General features: G+C 34.2%; 1 protein-coding gene across 1 annotated transcript; it reads right to left on the bottom strand.

The window, feature by feature from the left end:
• Window positions 1-6,847: 6,847 nt before the first annotated feature.
• Window positions 6,848-14,804, bottom strand: LOC104249048 (protein NRT1/ PTR FAMILY 4.6-like). The gene is made up of 5 exons (XM_009805418.2): window positions 14,626-14,804; window positions 14,406-14,520; window positions 14,023-14,240; window positions 8,094-8,534; window positions 6,848-8,011 (listed from the first exon to the last, which is right to left on the bottom strand). The coding sequence occupies exons 1-5, from the start codon at window positions 14,626-14,628 to the stop codon at window positions 7,040-7,042; spliced, it is 1,749 nt and encodes a 582-aa protein (XP_009803720.1). The 5' UTR covers window positions 14,629-14,804; the 3' UTR covers window positions 6,848-7,039.
• Window positions 14,805-20,527: the final 5,723 nt, after the last annotated feature.

Genomic DNA, 20,527 nt, shown 5'->3' with positions numbered 1-20,527 from the left:
ATGATTACAAATTAGGGCAAACAGAAGCAAGGCAAACAAAAATCAGAATCCAAATCAAATAACATTCAGAAACGAGACATTGCAATTAAACCTAGAGTATAAAGCATTTAAAAACTTATACTAATCCTAAACCTAGCTAAACTTAGCATGAACTATATTCAAAATGGAATTCAAAGCTAAATTAGTTCATTCAAATTAAACTCATGAGAAGACATGCAGATGATTCAAATTAGCATAAATAAAACAAACAGACGAATAACAACAAAAAACAAACACTGTAATTAGACTAAGCCATGCAATCTAAGCATAAAAGAGAACGATTATGAAAGAGGAAAGGAGAAAAACAAAAGAAAAGCGGAAAAAGAAATTACCCAAGCTTGATTTGAACTAGATAGTCACAAACTCGGACAAATTTAGGTGGGGTAAAATGAAGTGAGACTAACATCAATCGATTACTTTCAAAAGAGCAATCAATTGATGTAGGTCTTGGGTTCAAGTGGACCGAAATCGAACAAAACTAGGATTTCGACTTTAGATCTGAGATTTGGGGATTTCTGGGTTTGTTTGAAGGAAATAGTTATGAGATATAGGAAGAGGACGAGATGGTGGTTGGCTGGTGTTAATTTGAATAGGTTTGGAGTCTCGCCGTGAGGCGATTTTCGATGGGTGGCGGTTGGTGGTGAGTGGATGGGATTTTAGGGCGGCTAGAGTTAGGGTTAATGAGAGACGAGGGGGAAATGACGAGGGTCTTTGGGTTTGGGGGGGAGGAGTTTAGGAAGTTATAAGTGAGAGGAGGGGGGCTGGACCGGGCAAGGGACTGAGCTGGCCGGTTCGGGGATCAAATTGGGCTTCAGAAATTTTAGTCTTGGCCCAATTTCAGATTTTAACAAAGCTTCCTTTTTATTTATTTTTTCTTTTATGTTTTCTTGATTCTTTTAGCCTACTAAATTTAATTAAAATCCTAGATCAAAATCTAATTATATTTTTAACCTAAACATAAATAATTAACTTAAAACTAATGCGATGAAATTACTAATTTAAGACTAAAAGCAAAAAAATTTAAAAATGTCCAATTTTTTTTATTTTTGTCTATTAATGCAATTAATTAACAACTTAAACCTAAAAATGCAAATATCAACCTAAAAATATAATGCATGAAATTTGAACATTTTTAAGGTATTTCCATGATTTTAAAATGCAACTAAATGCAAACAATTTAACATATATTCCTAAAAATTCTGTAAAAATGAACATAAATAAAAAAAATCTATTTTGTGACTTTGTTGGAGTATTTTTTGGTTAGACAAAAATCACGTGCTCACAGTTTTGAGTGAATGTATTTGACATTTATTGAAAATATCGGGACGAGATTATATATAATCTGAAGAATATTATAGGTGATGTGGATTGGTTTGAGGCTAAAATTCTGAGCTGAAAAATGTTATTGCGACGTCTATATCATGTGCATGTCACTTGTATATATACTTTATATCACTTGTATATCATATGTGTGTCATGTATGTAAAACTAATAAACATGACATACAACATCCTATATGTAAAATATATATATATATATATATATATATATATATATATATATATATATATATATGAAATAAAACAATAAAAGAAAAGAAGAATTCTATTGATTTTTGAGGTAAATTACAATGGGTTAAGACCTCTCTATATATAGGGGGGAAATGACTTAGCCACAAAGTAACAAACTCTTTAAAAGATAGACATTCACTCTAAGTACAATTCTATTCATAACACTCCCCCTTGAATGTCTATTCAATAGGTAATATGCCTCGTTAAAACCTTAACTAAAATAAGACCAAGTGGAAAAGAATTCTAGTAAAGGAAAAAGAGTACACATGTTTAATAATACATCTTTTGGTTGCCTCGTTAAAAACCTGCAAGGAAAATCCAATGGGACAAAACCTTGTTAGAAAAAAAGAGTACAACGCGTATTAACTCCCCCTGATGAGAGCATCAATTCACATCCTTGAGCCTTCACATCCTAATCGTATACACTAGCTTCATAAAGGTTGATGTCGGTAGAGATTTAGTGAACAAATCAACCATATTATCACTTGAATGAATTTGTTGCACATTGATATCTCCATTCTTTTGAAGATCATATGTGAAAAATAACTTTGGTGAAATGTGCTTTTTCCTATCTCCTTTAATAAATCCTTCCTTCAATTGGGCTATGCATGCTGCATTGTCTTCATACAAAATTGTAGGTAGTTTATCACACTTCAAACTACGTTTGTCTCGAATAAAATGTATTGTGGACCACAACTACAAACATTCTCGGCTTGCTTCGTGAATGGCAATTATATCAGCATGATTAGAGGAAGTAGCCACGATTGATTGCTTAGTTGATCACCAAGATATGACAATGTCTCCACATGTAAACACATAGCCTCTTTGAGATCGAGCCTTGTGTGGGTTAGATAAATACCCAGCATCATCATAACTAACAAGATTGGGACTACAATCATTATCATAAAATAAGCCCATATCGGTAGTCTTATTTAGATGCCGTAACATGTGTTGATTCCATTCCAATGTCTCCTTGTAGGAGAAAAAGTATATCTTGCTTAGACATTAACTTAAAAAGTTATGTCAGGCCTTATTGTATTAGCAAGATACATTAATGCACCAATTGCATTAAGATATGGTACTTCAGAACCAAGAAGCTATTTATTCTTTTCTTGAGGTTGGAACAGATCCTTATTCACATCAAGTGATCCAACAACCATCAGAGTACTAAATGGATTTGCTCCATTCATGTAAAACTGTTTCAATACCTTTTTCGTGCAGGCAGATTGATGAACAAAAATCCCATTTGCCAAATGTTCAATTTGCAAATGTCTTTCTAAGATCTTTCATCTCGAATTCCTTCTTTAAATAATCAATTGCCTTTTGGAGTTCCAATAAGGTTTATGTCATCAACATATACGGCAAGTACAACGAAATCTGATGTTGTTTTCTATATAAAAACACATGGATAAATGGCATCATTTTGATGACCTTTCTTTAATAAATACTCACTAAGGCGGTTATACCACATTCTTCCTGATTGGTTTAGACCATACAAAGATCTTTACAATTTGACTGAAAATATTTTTCGGGACTTTGAATTATGTGTGTCAGACATTTTAAACCCTTCTAAATTTATATGTATATCTCATTATCAAGTGAGTCATAAAGGTAATCTGTAACAACATCCACTAAATGCATGTCAAGTTTTTCATGGACAACAAAACTACTGAGATAAAGAAATGGTATTGCATCTATAATAAGTGAATATGTCTCTTCCTAATCGATACCGGGCCTTTGTGAAAATCCGTGTGCGACAAGGCATGCCTTATATCTTTGTACCTCATTTTTCTCATTTCTCTTGCGTACAAAGACCCATTTATATCCAACAGGCTTAACACCATTATGTGTTTGGACTACAGGCCCAAAAACATCACGTTTTGCAAGTGAATCCAACTAAGATTGGATTGCTTCTTGCCATTTTGGCCAATTATGTCGTCTATATTCTCCAACAGATTGAGGATCAAGATCCTCACCATCTTGCATAATGCTAGATACAACATTATATGTAAAGACATAATCCACCACTACATCAGATCGATTCAAATTCGTCTCAATATCGATTGGATTTGTTGATAGTTTTATTTTCTTGAGTCTCAGGCTCAGTGATTTCCTCATGAATCTCAGGATTAGTTAACTCGTGGACTTCTTCATGAGACTCTTTCGTAGTATCATCTTGTTCATTTATTTTTCATTTTGTCGGACTTAGAACCCAATGGTCTGCCACACTTTAGGCATGCTTTTGACTCATTAGCTATGCCACTAAAAGATTGTCCAACATGGACATCAATACGGATTGGAACATTCTCTGCAAGGATATGTGATTTTGTTATCCTTTTTAAATCTGTAAATGCGTCTAGCATTTGATTGCCTGTTTTATGCAAATGAAAAATCTTTTGCACCTCATTTTCACAAATAAAGACATGTGGATCAAGATGAGACAATGATAGATTTTTTTACAAAATTTCTCATTTGGTTTCACCATTTTGTCCCCCTAATTTTGGGAAAAATACCTCATCGAATCAACAATCTGCAAAGCGAGCAGTGAAAAAATCTCTCGTTAATGTTTTGAGGTAGCGAATAATGGAAGGCGATTCAAACCCAACATATATTCCTAACCTTTTTTGGGGACCCATCTTGGTGCGATATGGTTGTGCTACAGACACATATATTGCACACTCAAAAATTCTTAAATAGGATATATTAGGTTCATGACCCAAAACTAATTACAACGGGGAATATTTATGATAATTTGTTGGTCTGAAATGAACTAGCATTGTTGCATGCAAAATGGCATGACCCTAAATAGAAGTGGGTAACCTCGTTTTCATGAGTAATGGTCCTGATATTAATTGCAAACGTTTAATTAATGACTCTGCAAGACCATTTGAGTGCGAACATGAGCTACATGATGTTCCACTTTTATCTCAATTGATAAGCAATAATCATTAAATGCTCGGAATAAAAACTCAGCAGCATTATCAAGTCTAATAGACTTAGTAGGATTATCGGGTAATTGCGCTCGTAATTAAATTATTTATGCCATTAATTTTGCAAACGTCAGGTTACGAGATGACAATAGGCACACATGAGACCATCTAGAGGATGCATCTATTAAGACCTTAAAATATCTAAACGACCCACTAGATGGGTGAATAGGTCCACAAATATCTCCTTGTATACGTTCCAAAAATGCAGGGGACTCAATCCCAACTTTTGTTGGTAATGGTCTAATAATTAACTTGCCTTGATAACAAGAAGTGCAAAAAAAATCAGCATATAAAAGAATCCTTAAATTTTTTAATAGATGCCCATTTGAATTTTCTATAATCCGTTTCATCATAATTGATCCAGGATATTCAAATCGATCATGCCAAAGTACAAAAGTATTGGAATCAATAACCTTTTAGTTTACGATAGAATGTACCTCAATTACACTAATTCTTGTCCAATACAGGCCACAAGATAAAGATAGAAACTTCTATATAATCCTTTTCTGGCTAGAGACAATCTTGGTAACGATGGTGTAACGATCGGACCGACCGTTTTGAGAATTTGCATCCCGTTCAGTGGCTTAAAGTATTGAGTAACTCTGTATTGAGTATTCAAACTTGCGTGTGTGGTCGAGTTCGATTCTCGGATGCTTCGGGGTTGGTTTAGAATGGGTGATTCTTGTTTTTGAAGTATAAGTGGTAAGAGTTGACCAGAGCTTGAATTTTATGTAGACGACTCCGGAATAGAGTTTGGATTATTCCAATAGCTCCGTATAGTGATTTTGAACTTAAGAGTATGTTCAGATATGGATTTGGAGGTTCATAGGTAGATTTGGCGTATTTCAGGAGTTGGCTTTGTTGATATGGGGTTCAGATTTCGATTTCGAGAGTCGGAATAGCTCCGTTATGCTATTTGAAACTTGTATGAAAAGTTTGATGTCATTCCGAGTTGATTTAATATGTTTCGGCGCGAGTTGTAGAAGTTGAAAGTGCATAGGTTCATTAAGTTCGATTTGTGATGCGATTCGTAGTTTTGATGTTGTTCGATGTGATTTGAGGCCTCAAGCAGGTCTACGTTATGTTATGGAACTTGTTGGTATGCTTGGATGGGGTCCGGAGGCCCCGGGTGTGTTTCGGATGAGTTTAAGATGGTTTGCATGATTTTGGTGAGGTCTGTTTCTGGTGCACTGCACCTGTGCATTTTGAAGTGCAGGTGAAGGGCTGCTTCTGCGCATTTTGTGTCACTTTTGCGACGTCAAGGTCTGGCAGGAGTTTCGCTTCTGCGGATTTAGGGATGCAAGTGCGACGGTCGCTTCTGCGGCTTAGTGATCGCAGATGCGCATGTTTCCGCTTTTGCGGTTGGCCGCTCCTGCGTTGTCGTAGGTGCGATGATTCTTCCGCAGATGAGGACCTTTGTATTGTATATGGACATAACTACTAGTTTCCCTTTTATAAAAGATCTACTCCTAATTTAAACTCAGCCACCCGGGTACATGACACGACTACTTTTAAAACCACTTAAACCCCACAATCGAATTAAACCTTATTACACTATATATTTCCCCCCAAATCATATGGTCTCTCTAAAAATTAGGGTTTCAACTATTTCAAGCTCAAAGCTATCAGTCCTTTAAATTATACAACAACAACAAGCCAGTAAATCCCACTTAGTGGGGTCTGGGGAGGGTAGTGTGTACGCAGATCTTACCCCTCCCTACCCTGGGGTAGAGAGGTTGTTTCCAAATAGGCCCCCGGCATCCTTCACTCCAAGAACTTCCCACCTTGCTCTTGGAGAGACTCGAACTCACAACCTCTTGGTTGGAAATGGAGGTTGCTTACCATTAGAGCAACACTACCGTTACTGCTATTTTATTTCTTTGAAGTTTCATAGGTAAGTTTGTATTTGGATCCGAAAAGGAGTGTATAATGTCAGAAACTAGTTGTTCGTTCAAGAGGAAGTGCCATTGTGGTGAAATTGCCAACTTCTTCACTTCAGAATCTCTGTTTAATCTCGGAAGAAGATTTTATAAGAGTCCTAAACTTGAAGTAAGTGTTATTATTAAATGTGAATTTCCGTATTAATTGTTTAAGAAAAATTCAGTTTCCCTCTTTATATAATGGTTGATAATTCAAAGTTCTTTTGATTGGGTTGGGCAGTAGATTCTTGTGGCTCTTTTAGCGTATTTAAGTGTTTCTATTTTCCCATTATCAGTCGAATAGATGCTGCAAAAGAGCAAAGGAGCATTTTGATAACCTTGAGATGTTATTTGTAGAAATGATAGTACAAAACCTGTTCTATTTTGACCTCTTTGCTGGCTTAGTCCTGTTGCATGGACTTCAAGATCCAGCAATTCATCAGACATATTTACATTAAGTCTAGAAAGACCATACATTAAAACTAGGGCAGTTTCATCTATACATCTCCACTGCCAACTTTTACTTGCTAGACCGTACTGATCTATATTTGTATTTTGCAGCCCAGAATAGGTAGTGTATGAAGTTTAATGCACTGAGTATGCACATTAGCCAGTAGAACCTCTCCAAACGGTAGTGATTCAAGTTGCTACCAGAGAGCCATGCTTTGTGCTTTGAAATACCTGTCAGACTATTTACTATCGATACTATCACTGAGCTGAGGTAGTATCCTATGGCTAAAGAAGCCCATGTTAGAGATGTTGCTAATGATCTCATACTCACTGGTGCTTCTGAGAAGCAGAATTCGAGTAGTCCTGCTAGAACGAAAAGATCGGCTGATCCCAGAAACAAGTACTGAAACGCGATCCAGAAGAAAGTTATGGGCAACGGTTTGGAAGAGTCGAGGAGGCCTGAGTCAGTAACTACACTTTTGCGCTTGATTTCAACAAGGGCTGCAACTGCCATAGCTACAATAGAGAGGAACAAACCGACACCAATGCGTTGGAGGTGAGAGATGCCCATTTCTGTTTTGGTTATTCCACGAGCAAATGGGATGATGAAGTGGTCGTAAATTGGTGCTAGGATCATGATGAAAACAACAGGGAAAATGGGGAGCGAGGCTGGCGGGACTTTTAAGGAGCCTAGTTTTGTGTTCATTGTGGCTGCTTGCTGGACTGAGAATGTATTCAGTTGAGCTAGGCAGCAGTTGAGCATGATAGTGCAGGCAAAAATTGGGAAAATTTTCATCACAATCTTGACTTCTTCCACTTGTTGTACTGAGCATTTTAATGCACCACAAGCTGGTGTGTCTGAAACAGCCCGATTAAGGAAGCTAAGACTTGTCGATGGAGTCTCAATTGATTTGACATCTTTGCTGTTTTGGCCACTTTCGTGGCCAGTTGGAATCGGAGGAGAAGGGCTTGAAGCCATACTTGCTATAGCAGTACTTGAGTTTCTTGAGACGCAAGAGTTTAGTAATGCTCCAATTAGAACCTACGCATTATAACATGAGATTAGTTGCTGAGCAAAGATAAAACTCAGTTAGGTTAGATGAAGTTTTTATGAAACTATATACCTTGCTGATCGTTGTAAGAGGGCTTCCACCTGGTATTTTGTTCCTATAGAATGGTGAACCAGAAAGGAAGATTGGGATTGACAAAAGTATAGCTAAAGTTGCAATTCCAAATCCCCATTGCCAACCCATATTGTCTTCAATCCAGACCACAAATGTGACAGCAATGAGACCTCCAAAGGAGAGGCAGAACACAAAGTAATTGAAGAAAGTTGATCTTTGCTTTCTTCCTTGTGGGGTTGCTTCATCAAACTGTTCTGCACCGTGTGGTGGCAACGATCCCTTTATACCTCCTACACCTAATGCCACTAAGTAGAGTCCTATGAACAACATTGCAGCTTGTGTACCATGAACTTGTTCACACGGCACGTTGGTCACTCCTAGGTCGCATTTTGGTGGCTTCAACGACGCAGAACGAGCCTGTATGGTGAGTACCACCAGTCCCTGTTTCATTCAAAATTTCAGGAGATATTCACAAACAATATTCTGTGTTGTTATGATTCATCTTAAACAACCTACCAAAGTTGAAGGGCATGTTATACCGAATGATTGTAGGATAAGTAGTGTTCTATGGGAGTGAATGTTGGGTCTCTAGAATCCAACATATCCACAATATATCTGTGTAGAAATATGGATATTAAGATGAATATACCGTTTAACATGATTAGGCAAGATTAAATACGGTCGCATTTGATAGAAGACACAAGTAACATACAAAAAGGATAAAATGAGTGTGTTACTTGTACCCAATCAGTGGCGGATCCAGAATTTTCATCAAGAGGTGTCAAAATATAAATAATTAGATATATCGAAAAGTCAAGGGGAGTCAACGTATAGTAAATATACATGAAATAAAAAAATTCATCGAGCAAAATAGTGTAATTTTCGGCGAAGAGGTGTCGTTTAACACCCCTCCCCTTGCTTCAATGTGGCTCCACCACTGTACCCAATTGTGTGGCCTGATGGTCAATAAAGTGGGTTGAGGACCATGAGGTCTGAGGTTCAATTCCCAACCGAGACGAAAAAAGTAGGTGATTTCTTCCCATTGGTGAACAGAGTTACCTAGTACCCAGAGTTATCTGATACTTATTCTTAGTGGAAGGTAACATGTATCCCGTGAAATTAGTTGATGTGCGCGTACTATGGTCGTACACCACAGTTATAAAAATTTAGAGTGTCAATTGAGATGGTTTACTCATATCCTTAGGTCATTTGTATGCTAGAAGTCTTTTAGCCTTTGGCTTCTACTTATTTGTCAATAGAAAATGTAAGAAATTTCTAGTATTAGAGAAACTAAGCTTTAATAATATTGAACTGAGGCGGGCTTTAATGGAGATAGATGGAGGATTTATACAACACACTCAATTTGTTTGGGATTGAGGCAAAATCATTATTGTAATATTCAGGAATAACTAACAAAATATTTGTCAGAACAGTTGAAATGATGCATGAGTTAATCTTTTAAGTTCTGTTTCAAACTACTTGCAAAAAAGAATAGTTCTGCAACATCTAATCAATGTTGGGTTGTTGCCTTGATCCATTTTGAATTTCACCTTAGTTCAACTTTAGACGTAAAGTACTTTCTACCAAGTTTTCATATTTAAATCTCAGACCTCTGCATAAGAATAAAGGGTTCTTACTACTTACCGCCCACAGCAACTTTTGATGGTGGACACTTCGACATATAGCTTGGTGACCTACAAACAAATCTAAACTATTGCAGTGCACATTTCTATTTTAATAATACGTAGGTGTATTGGTGTATAATAATGTAGTGATAGGTCGATGTGAGTGACATGTGCCCTTTTTCCTAACAAAAATGGAATGTTTCCTGTGGACACTCTTTCCTAATGGAAAGTTTATGGCTATTTAAAGAAATCAATAGATCTGCCACATTCCTAACAACCACACACCTGTTACATCATCCTGGTAAAATATATTTAATCTTTATCACCATTTTTGTTAATGTTCCTTACGTCTAACCATAAAAAGCAGATACCCCTTTACCTCTATGTCACTTTACATACCATTTTGTGCAAATATTCTATTTTAAAATATCTAAAAGTTATATTCCTGTGAGTTGCGAGCATATCTAGTGTTTCCATAGGAGTCATTTGATAGGTTAAAAGCTCACAAGATTTTTTTTTTTAAAATTTCTCAAAATAAAGTCATACATGACCAACTCCACGCACATAGGTAAAGCCAAATGCGTCTGGTTAGAGAAAAGGCGTTTAAGTTTTTATAGAAACTAGTGAATAAAAATTGAAAATATTTAGATAAAAGAATACTAAGGTGGCTTTTGGATCTGGTTTTGTTGGTTCTTATAAAGCTAGTTTTTGGAAAGAAAAATACAATAGTTTAAAAAAAATATGTATTTTTTGTCGGTAATTCTGCATTTGATTTTTGTTTTGGCTCTGGAAAGATTTTCAGTTTGATTTGAAATGTGGAATCAAAAATTGTCTTTTACGCGGGGGTTTGGCTTTGCAGAAAAATATTTAAGTTTTTTCTGAACCTGGTCATAATTTAATTTCATCTTACACTATTAGGTGTTGAGTTTTAATTCTACCAAAATCTTTCTTCTTCAACCTTTTCGTTCATGCAATTCACAGTTTAAAGAAGAAAAAGAGGCTAAACGGGCCCAGGCTTAATAAAATTAATTATTTCTAATATATCTTTTGTACTTGCTATCCACGTCATATAGTTAACAAAATTGGGTGTGGCACAAAGCAGAATATCCCCTACCACCCCCAAAAGAGAAAGAGACAATTAGTCCAAAACATGGATTGGTCCTACCACCATTAACACCAAAGATGATGCAACAAGCGTCATTAAACAAGATCAAAGCCAAAAGTCAAAGAAACAAGAGAAAAACACGAAATGTGTATACCTAGGAAAGAATGGTGTCAAGTGTGAAAATCTAAGAGGCTAAGATGCCGAGAGATTCAATAATTCGGATAGAGAAAATCATCAGGTCTCAGGTTCAAATTTCAGTCGAGGCAAAAATATTATGTGACTTTTTTCTATCTGTCCGAGCTTTGATAGACAGAGTTATTTAGTATTTGTACCGGTAAAAGATATCGAACATTTTGAATTAGCTGAAACGTGCACAAACTGATCTTAACACTACTGATTATTAAAAAAGAATGCCATGCCGAGAGTGTATTATCAGCTTGTGCAATGTTGTGCACATTACATGAACCAACAGTAAATGAACTCTGGGACGCTATGACACGTTAAAAGTTGAGGCAAACACTCGTCGTCTACCCCCTAGACAAACAACATTAATGCTAACAAACAGTATTCTTACAGCATCGCTTTTCCAGTAGAAATTTTAGATGTAAATTTCTTTAACTTTTTGTCTTGTTGCTAATTGCCTCCTCATATATTCCAGCAAACCCTTATCCTAAACACCCGCAAGTTAACGTTAATTTCTTGATTAAGATTGATTCCTAGTTTTACCATATACACCTAAATCCATTGTATGTCAATTTATTGATTGAGATAAATTCATTGTCTTAGCATAAACGTCTAAATTTGTTGAATCTAAAGATGGATCGGAATTGCAGTTTATTATTTGTTGTCAGTATACATCCAATTTGTTGAATCTAAAGTTGGATAGGAATTGCAGCTTATTACTGGTTGTAAGTTGTAACTTTATAACACTTAGGTGTAATGTTCTAATTTCAAGAAAAAAGTCTTCTTCTTTCTAGTAGACAAACATTTGGGTCGAATTCTCTCTCTATATATGTACTAATTCTGAAGTCATTGTCACAAGAATATATAGTGACACTCAGGACCATTGATAAAAAGAACTCCCTCCGTTTCAATTTATATGAACTTATTAGACTGATACGAAAAAGAGCTAATGTGTATTGTGACAAAGTACTTTTTTCAGTCATGGATCCGTATGATAACTGCAAATACTAACTACATACGTTGCATGAATGGTGTGGGGAAGGGTGGATTCTCATGATCCTTCCACTAAAAAAACTGTGTCTAAAATTTGATTATAACTTAATAATTAGGCGACAAATCTACAAAACCTTTAGCCACTATCATGACCATTGCTTTTCATCCTACAACAATGTGTTTCACGGTGCCACAACTTTTTTCACCAAATCAGAATCATATAAGAATTTCATTTAGTGGGTTATAAAATTATTGGAAAAAAACAAAACCCAAAAAAACAAGTGGTCTCTTTTCTAAGTCATGGGATTTCTTTTGGAATTTCAAAGAATAACAGCGACAAGAAAAAAATAAAGGGGTCGATATCTTTCAAATTTCTTCGTTATTAAGTTTGTTATTTGGTATGATGGATGGGACTATGAGGGAAAAGAAAATGAAAAGAAGATTAAAAGAAGAAAGCAACAAATTCCTTTAATACATGGTTGCAAAACTTTATAGCTGGAATCGAGCAGCTTATTGCATCACCTTTGTAAGTTGCATGCACTAGTGGAATTTTAATAGCGATCATATTCACTCCTAAAGACAAAAACATTATTATTAGGCGATATTTTAAGATGCGATCTAGTGGTCATTGAAGTAAAAAAAAGAAGATTCTAGATATGGGCGTTCAAATGCCGAAAAAATTCTAAGTGATTTCTTACTGTTACTCAAGTCTGTGTGTGCATAGTTACTTATCTTGTACTGATAGAATATTGATTATAAGTATCCGACGAATATGCAAATTTTAGAGTTCCTTTGCCATATTATGAAGTAACTTTCTAGAACCCATCTAAAGCACAAAACTTCAAACTACTAATGAAATGTATTCATTCAGCAAAAATAGGGGTAAAATGTGAAAGGGTAAAATGAGGAAAAAGAAAGAGACGGTGTAAAAATTAAAGAACATTAGGAGTAAATCAATTCTCTACTTTAATAAAGTGATTTGATGACCTTTTATTTTTCTTGACGTACCATAATTTTTATCGTTCAATAAGCTAGTAAAAGAAATAGTACTGAAGATTAAAATTACCCCTAACTGTAAACAAAATAATAATAAAAAATAGAGGGTGCATCAAAAAGCGGGGCGATGTTATTGGCTTTATTCACATTTCCCAACTTTCTTTCATTCAGGACTGCCTATAATTGCCATTGCTTTTACTGATTTTACGTCTAGCCAAATTATAACCCTCGTGCTTATCTAGATTTTGAACCCCCTTGACCACTAAACTACACTTTTGGATTATGTTAAGAGTGTTCAAAACTTAATATATAGAGATAAAAACAGATTTTATCTTATATATATAGTGTAATTTTTCGGCGAAGGGTGTTCACCCCCTAAATCCGCCCCTGCTCGTGCTTACTCTTCAGTTCCTTGACATAAATTAAGGTAAGCTTTTGGATTATCTCAATATTCTAACTGTTGAATTCGTAAAGATATACGGGTGTGGTAGAGTAGTAGATACTTATCCATCCTTAAATTAGAGGTTTTAAAATTTGTCAAGTCGCCTTTGTTAGGGAGCGTTTTACCTTCAATATAAAATTTTCCGACGCAACTCTAAATTTAGAGCCCGTTTGGCTTTAAAAAATTGACTTTTCAACCGAAATAACTTTTAAGCCAAAAACCAATAAGTTGAGGTTGCCCAACTTATTGCTTTTATCTTGTTTTAAGCAATTTTTTTACTTATTTTAAGCAATTTTTAACTTATTTTAAGCAGTTTTTAACTTTGTCATTCTTTTCGAAAAAAGCTAAAAGAGTTTAAAAGCTGATTTGACCAGCTTAAAAGCCAATGTAAACACCTTCTTAATCGATACCAATGTGGATATCGGACATCTAAGTAAGAAACCAGAAAAAATACTTAATAATATTATAGATTAGAGAATCCACAGATGAATTTATCCACGATTAGGGCCTAGGGGGCGCAAAAAAGGTAAAGTAACGATAAACAGAGAGGGGAGGAAGAAACAAAAAAAAAGGAAGAATTATTACCAGAAATTCGATGAGTGCACTGATGAGATAGATGAAATAAGTTGTGCAGAAGGCATCAGATAAGAATCCACCAAGTAGTGCAAGTAAAAAAGCAGTGCCCATAAAATTGGTCACAGAATTTGCTGATGTTGTTGGTGAGAAATGCATGTATTCTGACAAATACATCACCAAGTTACTTGCATTTGCTAAATATGCCAAGTTCTCCAGCACCTCCACAACTGATAAATTTACGGGAAAAAAAGAAAAAAAAAATAGACAAAAATCAAATGATGGAAAATCTTGACAAAAAATTTTATCTTTTTATAAACCCATGTAAGACTTTTCGAAGAAATGAGATAAAAATAAATAGTTGGGATGTGAAAACTAGTTTTTAATTATTTTACCTAAGACAAAAGAGGCAGCAAGTAAGCCACCATGCCTATTGGTAAGTGCAGGTCTATTTCTCCAATCTACATAGCCATCCCAATTAGTGCTTAGGTAGCTTTGACTATCTATTTCCTGCAAACCAAAATATGCCAAATTAAATATCTGTTAGTCAACAAAACAAAGAGAAAGAGAGAGCACAAAAAGAGAAGGGAAAGAGAGAGAGAGAGAGGAACAAACCATTATTTTTTCTTGTTTTCCTATTGTTTTTAATTTCAACTTAGAGGAATGAGATTCAAGAGTGATCAAAGGTGGTGAATTTAAAGAGTTTGGAGAAGAGGAAGAAAGAGCAATCTAAGTATAGAGAGAATGGTATGGACCCTTTATAGAAAAAGAAAGACTTATAAAAGCATTTGAAACAAAGCAAAGGCTTAAAGCTCCTTCTTATACCAGAATGGAAAGAATTTCTCTTTTTGTTTTATTTTGTGATGTAATTATGACGTAACTAGTTTCCTGTTTGGCACTAGAGTCCCCTTTTTAGGGGAAATGAAAAGGAGAGAGATGGATGTGATGTTATCTAGGATTTGATTGCTTAGAAATGAATATATTTCCAGAAAAGAAGGAAGAGAAAAACAGTGCAAAGAGCATCATAATAGTAAGCTGGAAAATGAATAAATAAAAATAAATGAAAGAGAGAAAGGAAACAAGAAGGGAATAGATGCCATTTAAGTTGTTAAAGTGTGTCATATCTAAAGATTTAAGCTATTAGAGAAAGCTTTAAAAAAAATTCTATTTACTTAATTATGTATTTATCACGCTTCTTCATGTGTGGGCCTGATTTTCCTTTTTTTTTTTCCTAAGACCCGAATTTATGAGTAGCAATAAGACTCGTAGTCAGCATCTCTGCCTACTTTGTTATCATGTAAAAGTATATGACTATCTTCGATCTCATCTAAAAGTTTAAATCGTTAAAGAAAACGTACTTTAATTTAATTAATTATATTTTTAAGACAAGCTCTCACACTAACAATAATAAAGTAAAATAATGTTTGTGCAATTAGGCTACTTATAAGGTAATTATAATTTGCAAATATCTCTAGTAAGCATGTATTTGATATTATTACAAATTAAGTATAATACAAAAATACTTTATATTATCGATATATATTTCAAAAGATTTCTTTTGAAAACTGCTTCTAAATGTATTTTTCTCAAAAGTGCTTCTTAGAAAAGTGCTTTTGGAGATAAACTATTTTTTTCTGCTTCTCCTCAAAAACACTTTTTTTTCCTTCCAAAAACACCTCAATTTTTGGCCAAAAGTGCTTTTGGCAAAAAAAAAAAAAAAAAAAAAAAACTTTTGGCTCCAAAAAAACTTGGCCAAACATGCTATAAGAGAGTGTTTGGCTAAGCTTATAAGCCGGTCAAACTAGCTTATAAGCATTTTTTGGCTTATCTACGTGTTTGGTAAAATTAAAAGTGCTTATAAGCCAAAAGCCATAAGTTGTCTAGCCCAACTTATTAAATTTCAGCTTATAAGCACTTTAAGTTTGACCAAAATATTTACTATTCTATCCCAAAAATATTTCTTTTTAAAACAAAACTCTTCGTATTATAAGCTGGTCAAACTAGCTTATAAGCATTTTTTGGCTTATCTACGCGTTTGGTAAAATTAAAAGTGCTTATAAGCCAAAAGCCATAAGTTGTCTAGCCCAACTTATTAAATTTCAGCTTATAAGCACTTTAAGTTTGACCAAAATATTTACTATTCTATCCCAAAAATATTTCTTTTTAAAACAAAACTCTTCGTATTATAAGCTGGTCAAACTAGCTTATAAGCATTTTTTGGCTTATCTACGCGTTTGGTAAAATTAAAAGTGCTTATAAGCCAAAAGCCATAAGTTGTCTAGCCCAACTTATTAAATTTCAGCTTATAAGCACTTTAAGTTTGACCAAAATATTTATTATTCTATCCCTAAAATATTTCTTTTTAAAACAAAACTCTTCGTATACCCAGTTCTTCAGTTGTATATTATTAATTTCAACACTTTTATCCAAATACATAACTGCTTATTTTTTTAATCAGTTTCAGCATTTAAAAGTGCTTTTTAGCACATAATTCTTATCAGCTACTCTAAATCAGCTAAACCAAAAAAGCTCTAAATCTTGATGGCCCCACCATCCATTTATGGCATGTGGCTCATCACAAAGTGGAAATGTTAAGATGAGCAATTCTTTGTTTTTTTCCTCACTGAGTTCTTAGTATTTTTGACTTTGTTTTTCTTCCCCTTTTTATTAATTAAAATCAACTTCCTTCGCTATTAATAGATGTCTAGAATAGAGTTGCCTAACCTTTTTTTTAAGTAGTTGCCTAGAATGGAGAATTGATAGCTTTAATCCAAATACACGCGTTGCTAGAGGATCCTTTAAGATGGAGTATAGCATGTTTGGCCAAGCTTTTCTAAACTAACAAAGTATTTTTTTTTCAAAATTAAATTATTTGGCTAAGATTTTGGAAGAAAGAAAAAATACTTTTGAGAAGAAGCAGAAGCAAAAAAAAAAAAGTAATTTCTCTCCAAATCACTTTTTTAAAAGTATTTTTGAGAAAAATACACTTAGAAACACTTTTAAAAGCTTGGTCAAATACTAATTGTTGTTTAGAAATATTTTTTAAATTAATTAGTCAAATACAAACTGTTTCTCGCCAAAAGTACTTTTGAGAAAATACTTTTGAAAAAAGCTTAGAAACTTGACCAAACAGGCTATTAGGCTTATCACATGGTAATTTACCGTGTCCTCCCACTAATGTTTTATTTACTTTTCCGCAAAAACTCTTTGAGAATCGAGTCATCACGATAAATTTTTTGTGTGCTAAAGTCCTTTAATTTCTTGTGTTAGTTTTAAGTTGCCTTTTACAGAATTAAAGTCAATTTATCGCGTCCTGATGAACAATGACCTATATTAATCTGCCGCATGTGATGAAAAAGTGGCTATATTCTCAAAAATTAAAGTAGATGCTAACCATATAAAGACTTTGGGTATTTGCATCTATACTCGCTTTTTGTGTCACGTTTTAATTTGTATTCGCTTTGCAAAAAAAATTGCAAGCGTACCCGCTTTTTCGCATAACTTCAGCATACGGGGCTGAAGTAGGAAAGACAATCACGCAAAACTTTAGCATTCTAGTAGTCGGGCCTGAGCTGAAGTTTTTTGTTTTTTAACTGGCGAACTTCAGCTCTAGAGCTGAAATTTTCGTGTTTGTAACTGGTGAACTTCAGCTCTAGAGCTTAAGTTTTTGTTTTTGTAACTGGCGAACTTCAGCTCTAGAGCTGAAGTTTTTGTTTGTAACTGGCGAACTTCAGCTCTAGAGCTGAAGTTTTTGTTTTGTAACTGGCGAACTTCAGCTCTAGAGCTGAAGCACTACAATTAGCAGTGATTTTTTAAGAAAAATAGTGTACATCTTTTCAGCTCAAACACGAATAAACATACAAAAACTCCAAAATTTTACAGCTCATCCTATTGGTAACTTAAACTTTTTCCTAAGACTAATTTGCAGTAAATTTGGAGCAGAAATACAACTGTCGAACTGTTCAATTAAAAAAAATTGACCTTATAAATAAAGCAGCGTTGATTCTGGAGATAAATATCAGTTTGTTTTGTAACTTGAAGAAGAAAACGAAGGAGGAGAAAGGGGGCTGAAGTTATTTAAAAAGTGGGTACAAGTTAAAAGTTTAAAAAAAAAATAGATATAGGTTAAATAGGAGCGACCAAATAAGACGTCCGGTGCAATTTTTACTAAAGACTTGGCTATTTTATAAAAGTTATTCTAGGGTGGAAACTTTGCTTTAATTTGACATACTTGCACATTTACGGGTAGTGATTAATTTCACGCATTCTATTTCAGGACCGCATGGTTAGAAAGGCTGGCCATCCGAGCTACACTACCCACTTGGTCTTACCACCTGTTACAGACATGGCCATACCTATATTGGATCAAGCGGATTTATAAATTCGTTTCGTCAAAAAATTGTACTATGTATATAAATTTATTTTATCTTTTTCTGAGAAAATATATTATTATTATGAAAATGTTGAACCCACTTGACTTAATTATAGCGCACGACTCATTGGTGAAGTGGGTTCAATTTTGTATGGTATCCTGGGTTCGAAACTTTTTCATATATAAGTTTATTGATATTTATTAGGAAACGGAAACCTACACATTTTTTTTTTCTTTAAATGAAACTATAATGTGAAAGGAGTCTATCTAAGTTGCACGTTTTGCTTCTTCTTTTTAAGGTACAAAATTTATTTCTTTGTATATTACTTCTTCATTTCTTTTGGTAAAAATTCTGGATAAACCACTAGTCACAGACCGTTCGATATCGTATCGTTCTCCTTTCTGTTGTTGATTTCTCTCAATGAATATTTTTTAAATTACACTAAATTACTTACAAAAGTATGAATGTGATATGAGCAATGGAAAATCAAGAAATTTCGTTAAAACCGTTAAAACTTTAATATACATGTATATCAAATGTAATATTTAACCTACAAATACACAATATAATTTTTTGACAAAACATATCAATTGAGCACACTTTGCTGGTTCTAGCTCCGCCCTTAATCTGGGAACATTTTTTCCACTTCTGTTTGTTTTTAAATTGTTTTTTAAGGCTTAAACGAGTCAATACCTACCTTCTCAGTTAGTGGCAATGAAACCCGTCTCCACCTTCCAAATCTTAGCTATCTTTACCTAAACATAACACCGAAAGTACATTTCTTCTGACTTCAACGTTTACTTGGAAAAGAAAAGAGAAGATAATCTATTATATATCTGTTTACCCTAATATTGTGTTGTTTGGTTCTTCCGTAATGAACTTCCCTCACTCAGATTTGGCAATTTGATTATACTTTGGGCTTGTCAAAGTGAGCCTTACATGCATTTGTTAGAGTTTTTACCACTCAATCATATAGTTGTCGCTTTCATATCAGAAATTGTATTTGTTTATTATTCTTTTCCGATTGATAATCATATTGTTCGGGTCAGCTTGCACATATTTTGACTAATTTAATAAGTTGTTACTATTCACCAGTAGTCCAGTATAAATATCGGATTACCTGCTTTATCCACCGGCTTAACAACAACAACAAAAAAAAACTCAGCTTAATCCCATACGTGGGGTCTGGGGAAGATAGTGTGTACGCAGCCTTACCCTATCTTATAAAGGCATAGAGACTATTTCCAATAGACTCTAGGCTAAAGAACCGTTAAAAATAAAGCAACAAGCAATAACAGCAGTAATATAATAAGTAATGGAAGCGAGTGACATCCACCATCTTAACAAATAAGAAGAAATTTGCCGCCATGATTTGTTTTGATTATTTAGACTTTTTCCGAAAAGCAACTCAAAATGTATTTCAAACTAAGAGGGTGTTTGACTAAGCTTATAAGTCGGTCAAACTAGCTTATAAGCACTTTTTGGCTTATCTACGCGTTTGGTAAAGTTAAAAGTGCTTATAAGTCAAAAATAAGCCAAAAGCCATAAGCTGGTCACCCCCAACTTATGAATTTTTAGTTTATACGCACTTTAAGTTTGATCAAGATTTTTACTATTTTATCCTTAAAATATTCCTTTTAGAACAAAACTCCTATATCGATACCCACTACCTCAAGTATTTAACCTAAATCCCCTTTCTCCCCCCCCCCCCCCCCACAAATATGCAATTCTCATTGACTATCTAAAATAAGCAAATTCTCTATTCCTTTGCATATTTATATCGATGTGATTGTGTATTAATCTTTGAACTGTATATAATAAATGAAGACATCAAATTTGTGGTATATTGCTTTCTAAGTGTTGTGGTGATGAAGACAATGTTTGTTTCTCTTTAAATAGTTTGTGCTATTTAGGTTTATTTTTTGATGAAACTTTTGTCAACGTATTAATTATTATAACTTATGATTATATGCTTATCATAAAATAAATTATATCTATCATAAAAATTATTTTATCTAAGCACAGTTGTATTTAAAATAAAATAACAAATAGAATATTTTGTATTAATGTTATACCCCATGTTTTCATACGTGGAAGTACGCCATAAGTAAATTAATATAAGCTCAGAAATGAGATGTTACATT

The sequence above is a fragment of the Nicotiana sylvestris genome, chromosome 10 (genome assembly GCF_000393655.2).
Source record: "Nicotiana sylvestris chromosome 10, ASM39365v2, whole genome shotgun sequence".
NCBI lineage: Eukaryota > Viridiplantae > Streptophyta > Magnoliopsida > Solanales > Solanaceae > Nicotiana > Nicotiana sylvestris.
The sequence above is the reverse complement of the archived record's forward strand: the minus strand, read 5'-3'. Positions and strand labels throughout refer to the sequence as shown.

Bases quoted from the DNA above. Each gene is read 5' to 3' on its own strand.
- LOC104249048 (XM_009805418.2), bottom strand. The intron at 14,241-14,405 runs GTAAAATAATTA...TAAATTTATCAG, and splicing joins TGCTGCCTCTTTTGTCTTAG to TTGTGGAGGTGCTGGAGAAC. The intron at 8,012-8,093 runs GTATATAGTTTC...TATAATGCGTAG, and splicing joins CTCTTACAACGATCAGCAAG to GTTCTAATTGGAGCATTACT.